Source organism: Centruroides sculpturatus, unplaced genomic scaffold (assembly GCF_000671375.1).
Source record: "Centruroides sculpturatus isolate CEXI.00-Female unplaced genomic scaffold, Cexi_2.0 scaffold22, whole genome shotgun sequence".
Classification (NCBI taxonomy): Eukaryota; Metazoa; Arthropoda; class Arachnida; order Scorpiones; family Buthidae; genus Centruroides; species Centruroides sculpturatus.
In genome coordinates this window covers 164441-184531 of record NW_019384323.1, presented here as the reverse complement: position 1 = coordinate 184531, position 20091 = coordinate 164441, and the positions used below count along the sequence as shown (strand labels likewise).

The window sequence follows — 20091 nt, the reverse complement described above, 5'->3', positions numbered from 1 at the left end:
GGAATGCTTTTTAAGGAATACCTGCTATTGTATTATGAGCATGCAAGCATCACAAATGTGGTCCACAGATGGTCTATGTTTTACAACATAACTTGGTATAACAGCTTTCAAGTATCTCATCAATTAAAATCAAGAGGATGTGGTCTGGGATCACATCCACTTGATTTTAATTCATGGGTATTCATTCATTTATTTGATCCCTAAAATGTGACTTTCTATTCTTAATCTTCTATTCATTCTGTTTGTTTTCATAAATAGTAGTGATTATTCGTTCTTAACATAGCTTTAATAATAAAATCTGATAATATAAATCATTATTATTATTTTAATATTTTAACTGTATTAGAGAAAAAAAATGATTTATTAGTGTGAAAATCGGGATTTATTAAATTAATTAGCTTGAGAAATTAAATTATTTCTTACATATTGTTTACAAAAAAACATATTGTTTACATTTGTCATTTTTCGAGAAAAGGGAAATCAACTTTCCTTCTCACAAGACCTGACCTTATCTACAATTCTGACAACCATCTGCTTCTTTACCTCCTCTGCACATCATTGCACATCCTGTTAGTAACCGTGGATCCTTTTACGCTATTGGTCAGAAAGTACGATAAGAAGGGTGATTTTTCCCGCCATTTGGGGCAGTTCATCGACATTGATATTGCCATAGAAGATGGTTGTCTGCCATAAGAATCTCTCGTCCAAAGATTTAGCTTGTGCACCATAAGTTCCTGCCTAGAACTTCATCCTCCTCCCCAAACTACCACTGCAGTCGTCCCGTCTTATCAACACTTTGTCACTGATCAAGAGTAAGCTCAAGATCTACAGTTGAGGTAGTACATCTTAATACTTGTAAACTCTCTCTCTTTCATGCAAATAAGATAGGGATTAATAATCTCTCAATAGCTGTATTTTATTTGTTATTTCTTATTAAATTTTGGTTGTAGTTTATATGACCTCGTTTTTGAATTTATGTCCATGCTGAAATCTTATCACTTATCACTTACATATGGTCCCTCCTCCTCAGAAGAGTTATCTAATTTACACAGTAGCATGCCTATTGCTCAATTTAGGCTGGTGTCAGGTAAACAACGTACAAGGTGTTTTACGACCTCCCTGTACAAAAATATTTAGTTGTTGCCTGGCACGACTTGAGTGCTGCCAATGATACTGGGACCAACTGGCCAAGTTTGGTGTTAGGAGGAGGGATGTACTTGGGCCCTCGCTGTAGAGCTTCATGTACCGCGGTAGGCACTGCCTGTTCTGTATAATTGTAATATGGAACGGTTACCACTTCTTTGTGCTGTCTGTGTGTGGAACGTAGCAACCATGGAACTTGCTGTCTAATTTCATTTGTATAATTTTTGTGGCTCTGGCCGCTATACTCTGCATTTACAAAAATATTTATTCTTAAAAACTTATCCTAGATGACCGTGTGCGGGTCTAATGATCTGACAATCAAAACGCATTACTAGAATAACGTAACGACTCGTGATCCTCACATTAGTATGTATTTGGCATAATTAGAGAAATTATGTTTAAACTGAAGAATGCATTTCTCTAACTTTGAGAAAAGTTTACTGCAAATTTATTTGAATATTTAATTTATTTTAGAATATATTAATTAGATAATTCACTGGCTGATGCACAATTTTCAAATAAGAGTTGTTAATGATCATAAAATACACTTCATGCTAACATTCAAATAAATAAAATAATTAACACTTCAGTGTTGTGGTGTTACAAATTGTGACTTTTTAGATAATAGACATATTTGCTAGCACTTTAAATACCTTATAGTTACCATCTTCAGGCGAAAAATCAAATACAACTATTTTCCAGTTTTCAGCTTTTGAATGGATTTTTGAAGTTATCTAATGCACATGGATGGAATTCAGAAAAATTGATTTTAAAATTGAAAGATATTTGAAATTTATAGAAATGTGCTGCAAATGATGTAATATTCCCAAAAATACTTAAAAAGCAATAAAGAGAGTTGTATTTGATTGTGCTACAAATGAGAAAGCAAAATCATAATTCAAACTGTTTGAACAATATTATCCTCATTTTCAGGATTTCTAAAGTTGTTGTATTGCACAGCAGATATGAGGTCATATATGCACAGCAGATATATAGAGGTTCTCCCATATGAATAATTCTCTTGATAGTTGCGCTGCTTAAGTAATTTAGTTTGTCCCAAAGTGGTAGATAATCCTGGTCAAGTACCTTTTAAGCTAACTCCATTGCTATTGTTTGTAATATCCTCTTGATGTTCCAGGATGTGGGACATAGCCCCTATGTAGATAGTTTCCTCCCCTGACAGTGCATGTTTTAACGGAATTTTGTAGACCCCCGATTTTTTCATTTAATGTAAGAATATCTCTATCATTGCATATCACTCTTAGTGTTGGTTGTGGGGCTATAGGCAAAGTAAGCCTTACATTTTAAAAAGATGTGCTATTTTTAGCAATATAGGGCCAAAAATCTTATCAGAGGTTGTACTATCTTTAGTTCTTTGTTACAGAGGAAAGACTGTGGAAACAATTTGTTTTTGACACTGTTATGGAGAAAACGAAACCTAACTGGAACAAAACTTTCTCCATAACCGTGTCAAAAACATTGCATGGCCTTATTAATAAGTTGTAATTCCTTGTCTATTAATGTCTGGGTGGATGGAGAAGGAGCACCCTCCGAATGAGAGATGTAATAGCGAAATTCACAAAGTGCGAGGATTGGAAAGCAGTTGCACGGATAATATGTGGCACCCTGTTGTTTCTATGGTGTACTGACAATAGTAGATCGTATTTCTAGATCTAAGGAGATTCTGGTATTTTGTTCTTCCTCCACTGTAAAGTTGATTGAAGAATATATAGAAGCTAACATTTGAATAGAATTATCTAAATCATCTGCAGAGCCATCCCATGCAAGCAATACAGTCAACCCCCCTATAACATGGTAGATATGTTCCTGTTTTTATGAATCCAGCTTCTAGGAGTCTAGCCAATCACAGCCCGGCACGTATGCAGTTTATGGACTATGGCTGTTTGAAAGGTTTTTGCCATAAAATTAATCGATTCTGGATTAATTCGACTCAACATTTCCAAAATACGTATAATTTTTTGGGAATAATCCATATAAACTATGCTATAAACAAAAAATTGTAGGATTACTTACTGAGTGTGCACCGTTTGACTACGCCGTTGCTTAAGCTTGTTTTCGTCATGGAGATTGTCATCGAATGGCGCTCGCGTGCTTCCTGATAAATTATTTTTTTTTGCGAAAAATTCACTGAATTTTAGAGACATCATTAATATAAATATAATTTTTATGGACGTTAAATAATAAATGGTTTTTGGTAGGTCCGCTGCTCGTTTAAACTCAATGGTTTGTGCAATCCTGTCGCAACATGAGTCGGCAACGACGTTTTACCGAATTATAGGAGTTTTTTTAGCATGTTTGTATGAATACTGTCGCAATTTTTGCACCATGATATAGGAATCTGAACTATAGAAACCCGTGTTATAGGGGGGTCAACTGTATGTCATCTACATATTGTAAATACATGACTGACTAACCACTATCCCAAGGGGAGTTGAAAATACAATACTCTATATTCCTCATGATGAGCTCTGCCAAAATGGGTGAGAGGGAGGAATCCATTAGCACTCTCTGGGTCTGGGTATATTTTGCCATTAAATTGAAAGTAATTGTTTTCTGTGATGAGAAAGAGAGCCTCTTGTAAATGTAATACATGTGATACTGGGTATCCAGAGTTAAGTAGCAGCACATTTACAAGCATGATGGCTTCAAAATGTGGCACTGATGGATATTTGGAAATTACATCAATTTTATACAATTGGTATGAGCAAGTGGGAAGGTTCTTTAATTTAGCCAAGATGTTAGATTTAGCATCCATTGTGACTGTGGTTACAAAGTCGGAGGGTGGAACTAAAGCTGTAATTTGTTTTACTAGTGCTGTCGCTAGGTAGTATGTGGGATGGAAGAATTTGTTAACCAACCGTCTTAAGGGCCATGCAGGTTTATGCATTTTCACTTCGAAGAACAATCTTGGGCAAGCAGCATTAGTTGGCAGATTGAGGTCCTACTAAAGAAGCTACAGTTCATGGGAGTGCTATAACCTTACATGTCTTCCCTAGTATTGTTGCCGTCGGGTCCTCTTTTAGTATAATCAACTTGGATTGCTCAAGGAATTTGTTGGGTCTTGATAGAAAGTCCTAGTTTTTACATAGCACAAATCTTTTCTCTTTATCTGCAATTAACAGATTTAAATGATTACTCAGATGGTAAAATCATTTCTCGAAAGCAATTACTTAAACCTTAAGCAGAGCAACAATCAAAGAGAATTATTCATATGGGAGAACCTCTATATATCTGCTGTATCACCATGCAATACAATGACCTTAGAAATCCTGCAAATGTGGATAATATTGTTCAAACAATTTGAATTATGATTTTGCTTTCTCATTTGTAGCACAATCAAATACAACTCTCTTTATTGCTTTTTAAGTATTTTTGGGAATATTACATCATTTGCAGCACATTTCTATAAATTTCAAATAACTTTCAATTTTAAAATCAATTTTTCTGAATTCCATCCATGTGCATTAGATAACTTCAAAAATCCATTCAAAAGCTGAAAACTGGAAAATAGTTGTATTCGATTTTTTGCCTGAAGATGGTAACTATAAGGTATTTAAAGTGCTAGCAAATATGTCTATTATCTAAAAAGTCACAATTTGTAACACCACAACACTGAAGTGTTAATTATTTTATTTAAGAGTTGTTAACATTTTTTATGATATATTTTTCTAATACAGTAGAACCTCGATTATCCAGACTAATTGGGGATGAAGTTAGTCCAGATAAGGAAAAATCCAGATAATCGAAACAAATACTTTAATTTGTCTTTTAATGATAATACAACACGTTTTCTTTTCGATGACATATTGGTAACATTAAAAGTAAATACAGTACTTAAGTCATGATCAAATTTTCAAGAAACAAATGTTCGTATTGAATTTGGACTACTACTGACCAGCGCTAACAGACTACCTATTGTTTAAAAGGCCCTCTGGTGGCGCAAGAAGACGGATTTTATAAAATAAAAAGCAGTGGAATCTGCATTTTTATGAATAAAAATTTGACAAACTATTTATCGTTTTATGATGAGTAAAATTTTTTGTCTCGTTCACGGCTTTTAAGTAATGCATAAACCTTCGAGGCGCGAGGCCCTTCGGACCGCCAGGCATAAGCAGTGGCCCACGTCGTCCATGCCTTACGCCGCCCTTGGTCATAGAAATGATGTAATTTGAATATAAATTATTTATAAATGCGTATGTCAAGTTTCATTTTTATTACTACGTAAAATATATTTAAGAGTTTACGACCACTGTGCTGGGTGAGACGTTGTTGAAACAAAAAAAGTTATGCATTCCATCACGTACATAAACAGTATCGTAATTCGCCAAGTGCAAATCAGCAAATTCGTAAAATTTTTGTTTATTTTGAACAATCTGGATAATCGAAAATCCGGATAATGGAGGTTCTACTGTAGTTTATTAAATGTTAGTTTAAATTCTAGCAATTGTAATTAATTGCTATTTCTATAATTAGAAATATCTTAGGTCATGACTAATTATTATAGAAATCTATCTATTTTCTTTTAGGAACAATTATTGCATTTTCATAATATAGTATATGACAACATGCATTGATCTAATGATGAGAATGTTTTTTTTTTTTTTAAATTCTTTTTAGTAGACTTAAACTGTTATAATCAATTTAACTATTTTTAAAAATTAGATAAATTTATAATATAAGATAATGACTATAAAGCATTGTCATGACAAATTTGATTGATGAAGATCTTTTTTTGGATCTAAAAAATTGATCCAAAATAACAAAATACAACACTAATTTCTATTATCTATTAAAGTTATTAAAAATCTTTTGAGAATGAGAAGACAAAGTTTATTGAAAAATATTTGAGATGTAAATTATCTTGTTTTATTGGTATATAACTAACAGTATATATTAAATATGTGAAAAGATTATGTGAGAAGCTGAGGGTCAAAGGGATTTGACCTCTTATCGGCAGAGATCGGTGAGATCCACTCACCTGGTCACTGGATGTCTATGATGAAAGATTTAAAGTGACCGGAGTCTTACAAGTTTCCGGGTTTATTTCCTGACAGAAGTTAGGATTTACCAAAATCATGCCCTAGCTCGCAATATTAAGATTTATTCGTTCAAAAAGGAGGGCTCAATTTCTTTCAAGTGGGGAGATTGTGGATCAGTCAATAGGCATCCATCTTAAGTAAATCGAACTAGACCAAGTTAACAATTAACTAATTTAATAAGTAAATAAAATATAAAGGATTACATAAAGAATTAACATACACTATCACAATACTGAACTATATACACCAAGAGAGAGTTTACATTGATCTATAAAATACCTCTTTTAATAATCTTTAGATCCTATTTATGTGAACATTGGAGTAACATTCAAAGATCTTCTAGGAGGAGCTTTTGTTGTTGCGGGCTATCTATGCCTCCTTGGGAGTGTTTGTCTCGAGAATGTCTGCTGACTTGAGAGAAGAGTCTGCTTGGTTATCTGCTGTGTTGTAAGGAGAGATCCACTGGTTATTATGACATCTCCAGAGTATCGAGGGTTCTGTGCAAAAATGGCAGTTTTGAAACCTTTTATTTGAAAATTCTCTCCAATCATGGGTCAGTATTTCAACCATTTGACAGGATATCTAGATGAGTCATGCAGGCCAGAGGTCTTCTCATTGGTGATGATAACATCTCACTCAGGAAGTGGATGGCGAAAAAGGAAGTTCTATTTCCTTGTTGTCATTGAATTTTATCAACAAAAAGTGGAAAAAGTACACAATTTAACAACAAAATATAGTCTATTCCATTTAATTGGGCCACCGGTTAATCAGTGCAGCCACTTTATTGGGCCAAATCCCAAAGAACGGAAACCAAACGAATAAATTAATACATAATTTAATCGCTTAATTGTGACAACTTTTTGCTTAATTAGGACAGTAGCAGAAAAGGAATTTAGCAAGTTTCGATATATTTTAGGGGTCTTCTGAAATATGTAGACACTATGTGCACTAATGTCGTGTAAGTCTAACAAATGGCAGAGAGAAAGTGATTTTCTCTTTCACTCAGGCAGTTCAGTTTTTCCGGAGGGGTCACCATAGCGGGACGTATCACATGGGGATCCTGTCTGAGATGGGCCTGAATGCAAGCTACTGACCCTGCTCTGGATTGGACTGGATAATCCCTTTAAAAGCAAAGGGACAAAGATCTCAGACAATTTTTCAAAGTCTTTCAACTGAGCTAGAGTTTTCTTGGAAGGTATTGCGTGCATAATTATGTCTATATTCAAACAGCAGCCATCCGATCGTTGAGACCAGCATCTGGAGTTGGTGGATTCTATGGATATTCGTGCTGAAGTGGCCCATCTCCAAGGAAAGGAAACTGTGCTTAAAGAAAGACCATAAGGTGACTTTTGGACGATCCCTTCCCTTTCTCCCTTTTTAGTTAGAACATGTTCTAACTAAAAAAGGAGAAAAGAAAAATCATTTGATCAGGAACAAATGGAACAGTCAACCCTTGTGTACATCACTACTAATACAGTAGAGCATCGATTATCCGACCTCCGATTAACCGTCACATCGGTTAACCGACTGTTCTAGTCGGCAAATTTCATATGTCCGCTAGTGATGTGGCGCTACAATATTTGTCTATGTCTTGGCTACTTTAATATTATTTTTGTTAAATTTTTGCGTGTTTTAGCTGGCAACATGGCTCAACCATTGAAGGGAAGCCAGTATTTAAACGAGACTTAATTTTCTAATTATGAATGGTTGTTTGTTTCATGAGCAATAAAATAATTTAAAAATAATTTTTAACGATACAATAGCGACGATTATTATTTAAAAAAAATTTTTGTTAGGCTTAACATCAATGAAAATTCAACATGAAGTTGGTTAATAGCGATATACTAATATATTAATTACATGGGATATACTAATATACTATATTAATAATGTAATTTTTTCATTTTTTTCGGTTATCCGATTTTTTCGGTTATCCGATTTTTTCAGTTATCCGACCAACCTGAGTCCCCAATTCAGTCGGATAATCGATGCTCTACTGTACTGTATTTGGCAACACTAGCGTGATGTGAATCAGTTATCTGTTGTTAAGAGTCTGGCAAATTTATAGTACAAATATTTTCTGTATTTTGGTTTAATAAAGCATTAAAATAGGTACCTAATTATTATTTTTACCTACTTATTTATTATTAGCTCATTTAATTGGGACAGCCACTTAATTGAGCCAAAATGGATTAGTCTGAACGTGTCCCAATTAAGCGGAATCAACAGTATTACATTGAAATTTCGACTTTCAAAAGTAAATCTTTTTTACATTCAGAGTCTCACAATTATGATAGTGACTATAACGAATTAAATTTCCATTTTGGATAATAAAAATTAAAACTGATTATTGTTTCATCTTTAATTCCTTTGTGAAAAAGTGCTCTTTCCATTAAAGGATTGTGAAATGATGATAAATCATTAGCATTATATAAAAATCCAAATTTAATGGGGATAATTAAAGTAGAAAGGTTTTATCTAATTAACAATAAACTGTGAAGATTGATAAAGGAAACAAATATTTGGCTTTTACATTTTAATAAAAAATTTCATAATATATAATATAAATTAACTTTCTTTTAGGTTTCAACAGCTCACATATCTTTACACCAGGAAACTACCACAATTACCAGAAGAGAAACAAACAGAATAAGACATCCGACTGATTCTAGTACGGCAAGTAGCATCAGGTTAGAAGATGAAGCAGAAGATGAAAGATCCGACAGTGGAGCAGCAGAAAGTGAAATTACTTATTACCCTCCATCAGAAGAAGGATCCGAAATTGGAAACAGGTAGGTGATAAAGTCTCGGTTTAAAAAACTTTTAACTGTATTTCTGGATAAATACAGAAATCTGCCTACAATAAATTTCTTTATGATGCTTTGACAAACAAAAATACTTTTCCTTTTTTAGTTCATTTAATGTACAGGCTACAAAAAATGAATCAACAAGAACATTACCAAGAAAACTGAGAAGATCTAAAACAGAAAATCTTCATGAAATGACTCCTAATAAGTCATTAGGTATGAAACTAATTCATATAGTAGACATATTTTTTCTTCTCTCATTGGTTTGTCCAAGTCCACAATGACCAAACAAATGATACTGGATTGATAGAATAATTGTCGTATCCAGAGATATTATGATAAAATTGCTTTTGAAAACCTTGATGTCTTGAACTGGACTAAACAGTGGCATGTTGAGGTTTCTATTATGGACCATTTTATCATTATTGACAAGACTATATTTTTCTTTGTAAAAAATGGCTGGCGGAAATTACAATTTAATAAAATAAAATTGCATTACAAATACTGTACTAGTCGTAGTATGATTTTATAAACAAGACTATGTCTTGTTTATAAAATCGCATTGCTGGTTTATGTTACCAGCTTAGAGGTATGAAGGAGTACATGTCGAGAGTTGATATTTGGCACAGAGTATTAGGTGCCCAAATCATTTGCACATAAAAAAATCTAGACTTGTAGGTAGTCAGGGGGCTGAGAACTGAGTGAAAATAAAATACAAAATGGCAACTCCTTCTACAAACAGACAAAACAGGCACCTCACCCCACCGAACTCAAGTGGAGGAGAGTTCCACCGGCAGTCATTCTAAGAAGTGTACTCTGACCTTAGGACTGAACACATAGTTTCTTTTATGTTAAATAAAATTTGTAATCTAATTTTGTAAATTTGGGAGTGCTTCAAATATGACATTAAAACAGGGTGTCGTTACAAGTAGATTTTTTAACATTATCTGGTATGGTAAAATCGTGGAACCGATAAAAATTTGACGTTATACGAGGCGTGTCTGGAAAGTAAGTACCGTTTTGGAAAAACTCACATAAAAAAATCTTTCTTCAAAACAAAATTTATTTTTACATGAAAGAGCGTGTCGGAAACTATTTTTCTACATAGTCACCACCATTGTTCAGACATTTGTCATATCGGGAAACCAGCTTGTCTATACCCTCTTCAAAGAAAGATGCCACCAGTGAAGACAGCCACTGCTGAACATTGGTTGTTGCGTGTTCATCGCTGGCAAAGCGCCTCCCTCCAAAATCACGCTTCAAGTTCAAGAACAAATGGTAGTCTGCAGGTGCGAGGTCGGGCTGTACGGTGGGTGATCGAACTGCTCCCAACCGAATTGTTGAATAAGGTTTTGAGTGACACCAGCAGTATGGGGACATGCATTGTCGTGAAGCAACACAATGCCTTTACTGAGATTTCCACATCTTTTGTTTTGAATTGCACGGCAAAGTTTTTGCAATGTTTCACAGTATCGTTCCGCATTGATGGTTTCACCTCTGGGAAGGAACTCAACAAGCAGAATGCCCTATCTGTCCCAGAACACAGTGCACATGATTTTTCGTGCTGACAATGTTGTTTTGAATTTGTGTCTTGTGGGGGACCATGAATGCCTCCACTCCATCGACTGTTGTTTTGATTCTAGAGTGACATGATAAACCCAAGTTTCATCACCTGTAACAATTTTGTTTAGGAAATCTTTACCCTCTTCACTGTATCGGGTAAGAAATGTCAAAGCACTTCCAAGTCGCTTCATTTTGTGGACATCCGTAAGCATTTTGGGAACCCAACGGGAACACAATTTGCAATAATTTAAGCAATTTGTGACAATCTCATGCAAAACAGTTTTTGAAATTTGTGGAAACTCATCACAAAGCAATCTTATTGTGAACCATCTGTTTNTCCAAGTCGCTTCATTTTGTGGACATCCGTAAGCATTTTGGGAACCCAACGGGAACACAATTTGCAATAATTTAAGCAATTTGTGACAATCTCATGCAAAACAGTTTTTGAAATTTGTGGAAACTCATCACAAAGCAATCTTATTGTGAACCATCTGTTTTCAAGAATTTTCTTATTCACTTTTGCAACCAAACCATCATTGACAACAGAAGGCCAGCCACTCCGTGCTTTGTCATGAACATTGGTGCATCCAACATTGAATTGTCGAACCCTCTTTCTCACCACTTTATCACTCATTACATTCTCACCATACATCTCTACAAGTTGACGATGAATTTCAACTGGCTTAACATTCTTTGCGTTCAAAAACGGTACTACAGAACGCACTTCACAGTTGACAGGATCGGCAATCATCTTAAACATTTTGAACGCTCACTAACACGTGGAAAAACAACACAATCCGGCTCTAATGGCGTCACTGGACTGACAATCAACCAGAGACACGTGTGCGCAGGTGCTGAACTGCGATACTACCGCTGTGGTGGTGGTAGAACAAAACGGTACTTACTATCTGGACACACCTCGTATTAGGGTCGTCATTACATCTGATGACATTATAATCGGGTTAAACTGTATATTGTTTGTGCAAAATACAAAAATAATTTTGGACAATACAATAGCCACGATTATTTTTTTCAAAAACGGGAAATTTTCGTTATGCATTGACAAAAATTCAACCTGGACCGACATGCAACAGAGAGAAATTTTGAAATTGGATATGTTAATTTCATTGAAAATGCATCATGGCCTGCAAAATTTGAACGATTGTGTTCAAAAGAAGCGATACCAAAGAAGATTGGGGAATGAGAACGAGATCCACCTTGAGCATCAAAGTGATTCCGCTTAGTAGTGAGTCTCCAAGACATAGTCTTGTCCCAAATACGGTTTTGCCATTTTACTTTTCAATTCTGTATTAAAGCAAAGTAACTTTTTTACAGTTATACAGTTACAGTCCACAGTAAAGCAATTGCAATGGCTGTATAGAAATACAGCCATTGCAATTGATGAATGGAGATAATTACAGATATGAACATGTTTAGTTATTGTTAGTGATATGCATTACAAGAACAGACTGCTTGCAGCGCCCCTAGTGGTAAAATTCAGAAATTAGCACTAGCACTCCTATCTCAAACAATGCATGATATGGAAAAAAGTCAATTACAAAGTTGTAGAGCATGACCAATTTAATAAGAAATTATACCTTGAATACATGAATGGAAAGTGAGAAATGCTAATTTATGGTATTTGATTCCCGTTAATGCTATGTTACTAATTGTATCATGAAGCAAGGGATCTGAAACTGTGCATTACATGTAGGTGTGGCAAATTAATCCATCAAGCAATGAGAAGTTCTGTCCAGGATAGAAATTTGTATTTCTTATTCTGTCGCTATTTCTCAGAATTTGGTGCTTTGTAATTTGTATTGTGCATCATTTAAAGATGGGAGTGCTAACATAAACTTTACTGCTAGTTGCATTGCAAGCAGTCTCAACTTGTATTGATAGTACATAGTCATTTTACTATAACTATATATCATGTTCATAACTGTAGCTATCTGCATTTGTCAGTTATGTGTGTATAAGGACTCTATCATGCTCCCCGTATATATTATTCAATTTTATCATGATAAATTATTTATAATTTAATTTCTTATCATTTTATTTTCATAGCTCATTTTATGCTTGATTAAAAATTTTCTAGTTTAGAATATAAATTTTATTCTGTATGATATGAAAAATATTATTTTTGAATATTGTATAGAATTATAAAGATGTGACCAGAAGGTTGGCACCTCTTTAGTGCCTCATCAGGACTGACACTACCGTGTCCTGATTGACATGGAAGCTGAGATGGTGTGTTGATTCGGTCACGTGAGCGGCCATGTGCGCGGGTGATTGGATTTGGGATGCAGACAGATTGAGAGACAGTGTACCAGAAGTGAATCACTTGGATACCAAGTTAACAACTAATAACAATTTAATTTCAACAAAAAGGAGTACATGATACAATACAATAGATATGTTGGGATAGATATACAGGTAACCCCCGTATAACACGGTAGTTACATTCCAAAAAATTGCCGTGTTATGCGAATCTGTGTTATACGAAACAAAGAACTAATACGAAAAGGAGGGTTAGGTTCCGAAAATTAAAAAACATGCTAGTATATTTTCATAATTAAGATAAATATCTTCATTAAAATTTTTTAAGTGATACATATTAATATAAATTAAACAATGTTTTCTTTGTCATCACTAAAAACACTATTAATTAACCGAGAGCGTTTTCTTTTTGGCAAGTTATCCTTATCCTCTGAGCATTTTTCTGCATTATCTTCAGATCCATGCTTTACCTTTTGCAAAAAGTATGTAATTTTAGATTGCTTGCTTCTAATTAAAAGATCTTTATAAATTTTCTGATATGTTGCTAAGCACTTATGAAGAATAAAGCAAGTATGGAATAAGGGAAAAACATTTGGCAACATCAGAAGCAGAAGCATCGCGATCTGGCAACATTCGAGAAGGACCATGTGTATCGACAGAAGGCGAGAAGAGAAAATTTACGTACTTAAGTACTAATAGTTCACGAAAATTATTATTTTCGTGAACTATTATTACTTAAGTATGTAAAAATTTATTACATTTCCTGTTGTACGAGGGGATGGTACCAATTCTCAAACCGTGTTAGAGTGAATCCATGCTATAGAAGTGCCATGTTATATGGGGGTTACCTGTATATTGATTTAGCCTATCAATCTAGCGGTCGCAAGAGAAAGAGAGAGTTCACATGAAATTCATGTGGCGATAAATACCTTTGGGGTGGATGATGTTCGAAAATAGTCTGATGCTTGTTTTTGGGAGGTTCTCTTGATTGTGTAGCAAAGTATCTTAGTCCTCTGAGATAGAGTTTGTCTTCAAAATGCATCTTCATAGATGAAGAAGTATCCATTTAACTGGTGTATTTGCAAGAACTAGGTATATCTGTTGGCACTAATTTAGGCACTAGATAAGAGATGATATTTTGTTGAGGGACTGGCGACAATTGCCTAAATTTGCAGTTCCTTGCCATATTCAACTGATGAAATGAGACAATAGGTCAGGAGGTCGAGAAAGCATCATTTTTGTTGCTGAGAACTTAACAAACGATTATGCCTAGGTGTGAAAGTTGACAGTTATTCGACAAAATTTTATTGTCAAAATGTTATGTTATGATTTAGTTATGTAAATAAATTACAAAGTCTCACAAAGATATTATAAAAATGTAATAATGCAGTATATTCTGGAATTATAATAGATTAACTATTTTAACCTGAAAGAAAAATATTTTTAGATTTAATCCTTTTGATATTTATACTTTAGATTTCAAATCTTACTCAATTCAGTCTCTTTTCTTTATTATCCAATTTTTTCTTCCAATTTCCTCTATTTGCCTGCATTTAAAGTTTCTTTTTTTCACTAATTCAATAAAAAAAAAATGCTTAAAAATTAATTTTTTTAATGGGAAATTTTTAATAAGACCTTTCTTCATAAACAACTAAAAAAGCTAGAAGTTTTAAACTATGTGCTGTAAACTTTCCATCAATGTTGCATCATAAACCTGTTTACATAATGTAAAAAGCCTTGGCAATTTATATTGAAAACTGTCAAAAAGTTAAGCATATTTTCTTAATGAAAAGATCACTAAACACCTTTTATATTTTAATTTATAACATCACTTATTAGAGATTTATTAGAATTTCTCTCATGTATTCTTCTTAAAAACAGACTGATTACATAAAAATTAATAATTATGTTTAAATTAGAATTGGATTTATTTGTGTAGATCATGATGTAAACAGTGATGGAGATGATTTGGGTACTTCAGGTGAAGGAGAAAGATCATTCATTAACTCCATGTATGTCAGCACAGAAAATTTGGAACGTTTGGACGAAAGGGAAAAATTTATGAAACGTACTTACGAAAGTTTAGAGAGAAGTGCAAGTTCCATTTGGCAGAAAAAGCAATTAAATGAACAATCTCATGATGAGAGGAAAAGTATTTCGGCCAAATATCTTTCAAAATCACCACAAAACAGTTCACAGTAAGAAAATAAAGATAAAACAATTTGACTAACTAAACTAAATTAAAAATTTTATTTAAAATTTTGTTTTCTTTTAGATCTTATACTCCAAATAGTGGAAAGCAGGTAATTTTGTTTGCTTTTGAAATATCAAAATAATATAAATTATTAGTGATTATTAATATAATCTTAAATAATGTTTTGCAATATTTTAGGTATATTCTCAAACAAAAAAGAGAGAAGAACTAACAAAAGCCCTCAATGATGCCAGGAAAAAATTAGAAACAGTAAATAACATTTATTTAATTTTTTAACAAAGTAAAGGATTTAAAATTTAATTTTGGTATAAATTTAAGTGCTTCTTATAATCTGTTAATTAATGTACAGTACAGTATTTTGATAAGTTTTAGAAAGAAATTTTCATAGATTTAATGCAGGAGTCAAAAATAATTTTAACTTAATTTTTAAGTGAAATTCTTCTCATGTTCAGAATCTTTTACTTTCGAATATAACATTTCTTTGAATAGTTTTCAGTTTCAAATTTGATTTTTTAAAGAGTGATTCAAACTCCATCCTTTAAATGCAATTTAAAGATCGAACGATCTTTAAATTGCAACTGTCATAATGTCATTTCTTAGCAAATGCTCTAAACTAAAATAATTAGAACAGCTGATTTAAAAATGAAAAACAAGCCATTGCAATAGATTTTCATTAGATTGAAAATATATTGAAAGTTTATATCATCATTTGTTTCTTATAAATTTCTAAATGTAAAGTCTAAGAACTTAAAAAGTCCTTTAAAAAATTTTAATCAATAACATATACAACCAATCTGGCAATTAATTTAAATATCAAATGAACAACCAGATTTCTCAATATATAACTGGCTCATGCACCATTATTTTATAGGAATTATCACATCTGCAGACTCTGTAATTACTAGTCAATCAATGTCTTTATTTCACCCAGATGCATTTTGGAAATTACAATATTTCTCTCCTCAATGGGTTTTCTTCCATACAAGCTGAACAAGGCACAAACACTTTTCTGATACACTCTCTTCTGATTTTTCAATATTCCAACCATTTTGACTACAGTGTATTTTCATATTAAAATCATTTTGTTCCTGTGTTCTTTTTTGTTAACAGTGCTGTATTATACACAGTCCTTGTTGTTATTGCTTTTGTTCATTGTCCTCCACATCATTCACTGACACTCCTACAACAACCAGAAGGTCTCCCTCCTGCCCCAATTCCACGATTCATGCAAATTTATTCAGCCATTCTTGTACATTAATAATAGAAATAGTAGATAATTCTTATAATAGAAGAATAATAGAATTGGTTACATATTGAGATTAAAGAAACAGAATAGAAGCAAAAGATAGAACAGTCAGATTCTTTATCAGGCTACTTTATGGCTTTATGGCTAATTAATTAATAAGGAATTCAGAGATTATATATACAGTAGAACCTCCATTATCCGGATTTTCGATTATCCGGATTGTTCAAAATAAACAAACATTTTACGAATTTGCTGATTTGCACTTGGTGAATTACGACACTGTTTATGTACGTGATGGAATGCATAACTTTTTTTGTTTCAACAACGTCTCACCCAGCACAGTGGTCGTAAACTCTTAAATATATTTTACGTAGTAATAAAAATATAATTTGACATACGTATTTATAAATAATTTATATTCAAATTACATCATTTCTATGACCAAGGGCGGCGTAAGGCATGGACGACGTGGGCCACCGCCTATGCCTCGCGGTCCGAAGGGCCTCGCGCCTCGAAGGTTTATGCATTACTTAAAAGCCGCGAACGCGACGAAAAAATTTTACTCGTCATAAAACGATAAATAGTTTGTCAAATTTTTATTCATAAAAATGCAGTTTCAACTGCTTTTTATTTTATAAAATCCGTCTTCTTGCGCCACCAGAGGGCCTTTTAAACAATAGATAGTCTGCTAGAGTTGGTCAGTAGTAGTCCAAATTCAATACGAACGTTTGTTTGTTGAAAATTTGATCACGATTTAAATACAGTATTCGCTTTTAATATTACCGATATGTCATCGAAAAGAAAACGTGTTGTATTATCATTAAAAGACAAATTAAAGTATTTGTTTCGATTATCCGGATTTTTCCTTATCCGGACTAACTTCATCCCCAATTAGTCCGGATAATCGAGGTTCTACTGTATTTTAAAATATGCTTTTGCCCCAGCATGGTATATGAGTTTGCTGAGAGCCACAGAATGCATGGGCACTAAGCCATCCCCAGTCAACACAGTGAGTGAGTGTATATAGCTATTGGTTTGGAAGTGAAGATTGGACAAAGATCCAGGTAGTGTAACTAGCAAGTAATCTTTAAGTGGAAATTCTGGATTTTTGAGTCCCTTACCAGGCTACTTTTTTCTCATGCTTTTCTGTGGTGGCTTAACTGTCTACCTCCAACAAAACTATGTAATTCTATAATAATTAATTTGCCTTAAACAGACTGATAAAAAGTCTGGCTGTTTGTTTGATATTTTAATCATCATTCTGTTTTTTGAATAAAGTTATATACAAGACTGACTTTTTATATAAAGGACATGAATTGTCTATAACTTGGCACCATGTTTGAAATTCAATCAACAAACTGCTAAGTTTGTTGATTGAATTTCAAACCTAATGTTTTTAGGTTTCATTAACTGCTTTATATATAATAGCCTAAATAATAATAATAATTAATCATTCCAGTTCACATTCATTTATATGAATGTATTGATATTATAGAACCATGATTACAGAAGACAAAAATGTGACTGTTATAATTAAAGATGTCAACAGACTGACAGAAAACTCAGATTATTACAATTTTTTCAATTCAAAAAATAATCTTTCAGAAACTAAATATTGATTATGATGTCCTTAAATACAGAGCTAATTTAATAAATTTATTAATTAAACACAATAATAATAATCTTAGGAATTACAAGATGCTATTGGGCATTTTTGTACAAAAGTCAAAATCCACAAATTTAAGCAAATAGTATTTTAAAGAATAATAGATACATCTTAACTCTCTGTATTTTGTGAGGACAATGAACAAAAGCAATAACAACAAGGACTGTGTATAATAAAGTACTGTTAACAAAAAAGAACACAGGAACAAAATGATTTTAATATGAAAGTAGTCAAAACGGTTGGAATATTGAAAGATGAGAAAAGTGTTTGCCCATGGTGAGTGACAGGTCCAACAAATTTGGATCACACTGACCTCTGGAAATTTCTGAGATTCTGATTGGAGTCTCCAGAATGACTGACTGACATCTTTGCCACTTTTGCCATCCATCCATCTATATTATTCTATTTATCTACTAATATTTATTTATATGGTCATATACAGATTTATTATTTTTGTTTATTTTGTTAATTGCCGTCTTTCGTCAGCCACACGACCAAATGGTTAAGGTGTCAGTCTGTTGTTCTGGAGACCTAGGAACAAATCTAGACGGGTCAAAAAACACCGAAAAGTTTTTGGGTGAGTACGTCCAGGATATAGCAGGCCTTGTCCCTCACTAGGTTGCCACTTGGCAGCCCCACGAAGGGCTTGTTTGGGCCAATTTGGTGCTTGTAGAGTAGAGAGTAAAAAAATTGTCTTTTATTTTAAAATATATGCTATGTAATAAAGCTTTATTATTATTTAGCTTGGCTGGAGAAAGGGTCTAAGTACAAGCAAAAGTGTGGGCGATCTTCGAAACATGCCCGAGAAAGAAACCTTGTGGAAACATTCCCCTAGTGCAGCAGGTAAAACTTGTCATAACATTTCTAACCAAATTTGTTATTAAGAACATTGATAAAGTAATAAATGGTATTAAAATGCTGATTTCACTATTTTAGAAGATGGAGATATTCGTCGAACGTCATCGTTTGGGGACATAACAGCTCCTTTTGCGTCACATCGTAGACATCTTCCTAACACGCCTAATCATGCTGGTAATAATCTTTAATAAAATTTAATTTATTGTCTTAACTTGTTAAAGCATTACTAAAAAGTTATAGTATAAATACTAAAATGAAATATTGTCTTCAAATAAAAACCTGTTCTTAGATTTACTTTTATAATTGTACTAGCTGCAAGGACCCGATTTGCTGGGTTTTTATTTGTATGTAATATAGTTTTTTTAATATATAAAAGACAGTTTTTCTAAGTAATCTAGAATCTAGCTGCAAGGACCTGCTTCTCTGGACAAAAAGTAATGATAGTGAAGATTAAGATAATTACATTATAGCCGATCTTACCTGTTTTCACAGAATGCAAAAATTAGGTACGCTGTTTCCAGACTAATTAGAGAATTTTTACACGAATCTAAAAATATGTTTGATTTCCCGCAAAAATGCAAAAAACCGCCTGTAAATCTTGCATGCTGCTTTATATTAACACTTCCTTTGTTACTCAACACTTCCATTGTTACACATCTTCGAAGTCAACCACTTTCAACCCCATATCTCCCACACCCTTATAGCACAGAATGCAAGAATTAGATCCCCCATTTCCAGACTAATTAGAGAATTTTTACGTCCAGTCAAACGAACTATTTTCAATTTGATCAATTTTCTGGAACGTTTACAATCATTCTATAATCGATTCTATAAATTCGAACCAATTCGAATTTTTAAAATGGTTTGAACATTTTAAAATCCAAAATAGAAAATCTTCGAAGTCAATCACTTTAAGCCCCCTATCTCCCGCACCCTTATAGCTATCGAGACGCAACCACCATAGTGCACGAATGGAGACTCAGGGCTACTACCACATACAAACACCATTCATGTGCAATATGTAGGTTTGGCAAAAAGTGAAATATAGGGACATACACGTCCATTTATATATATATACTAGCTGCAAGGACCCGCTTCGCTGGGTTTTTATTTGTTCGTACATTTGTATGTAACATAGTTTTTTTATATATATAAAAGACTGTTTTTCTAAGTAATCTAGAATCTAGCTGCAAGGACCCGCTTCGCTGGGCAAAAAGTAACGATAGTGAAGATTAAGATAATTACATTATAGC

General features: G+C 33.3%; 1 protein-coding gene across 1 annotated transcript in view; it reads left to right on the top strand.

Annotated features, from left to right (window-relative positions):
- Positions 1–20091, top strand: part of LOC111626104 (mitogen-activated protein kinase-binding protein 1-like) — a 114870-nt gene that overhangs the window by 71838 nt on the left and 22941 nt on the right. The window contains exons 22-28 of the mRNA XM_023369394.1: positions 8787–8995; positions 9117–9226; positions 14793–15051; positions 15129–15156; positions 15246–15317; positions 18724–18823; positions 18917–19012. Of these exons, the coding sequence (XP_023225162.1) occupies positions 8787–8995; positions 9117–9226; positions 14793–15051; positions 15129–15156; positions 15246–15317; positions 18724–18823; positions 18917–19012 (874 nt within the window). The remainder of the gene's footprint in view (positions 1–8786; positions 8996–9116; positions 9227–14792; positions 15052–15128; positions 15157–15245; positions 15318–18723; positions 18824–18916; positions 19013–20091) is intronic.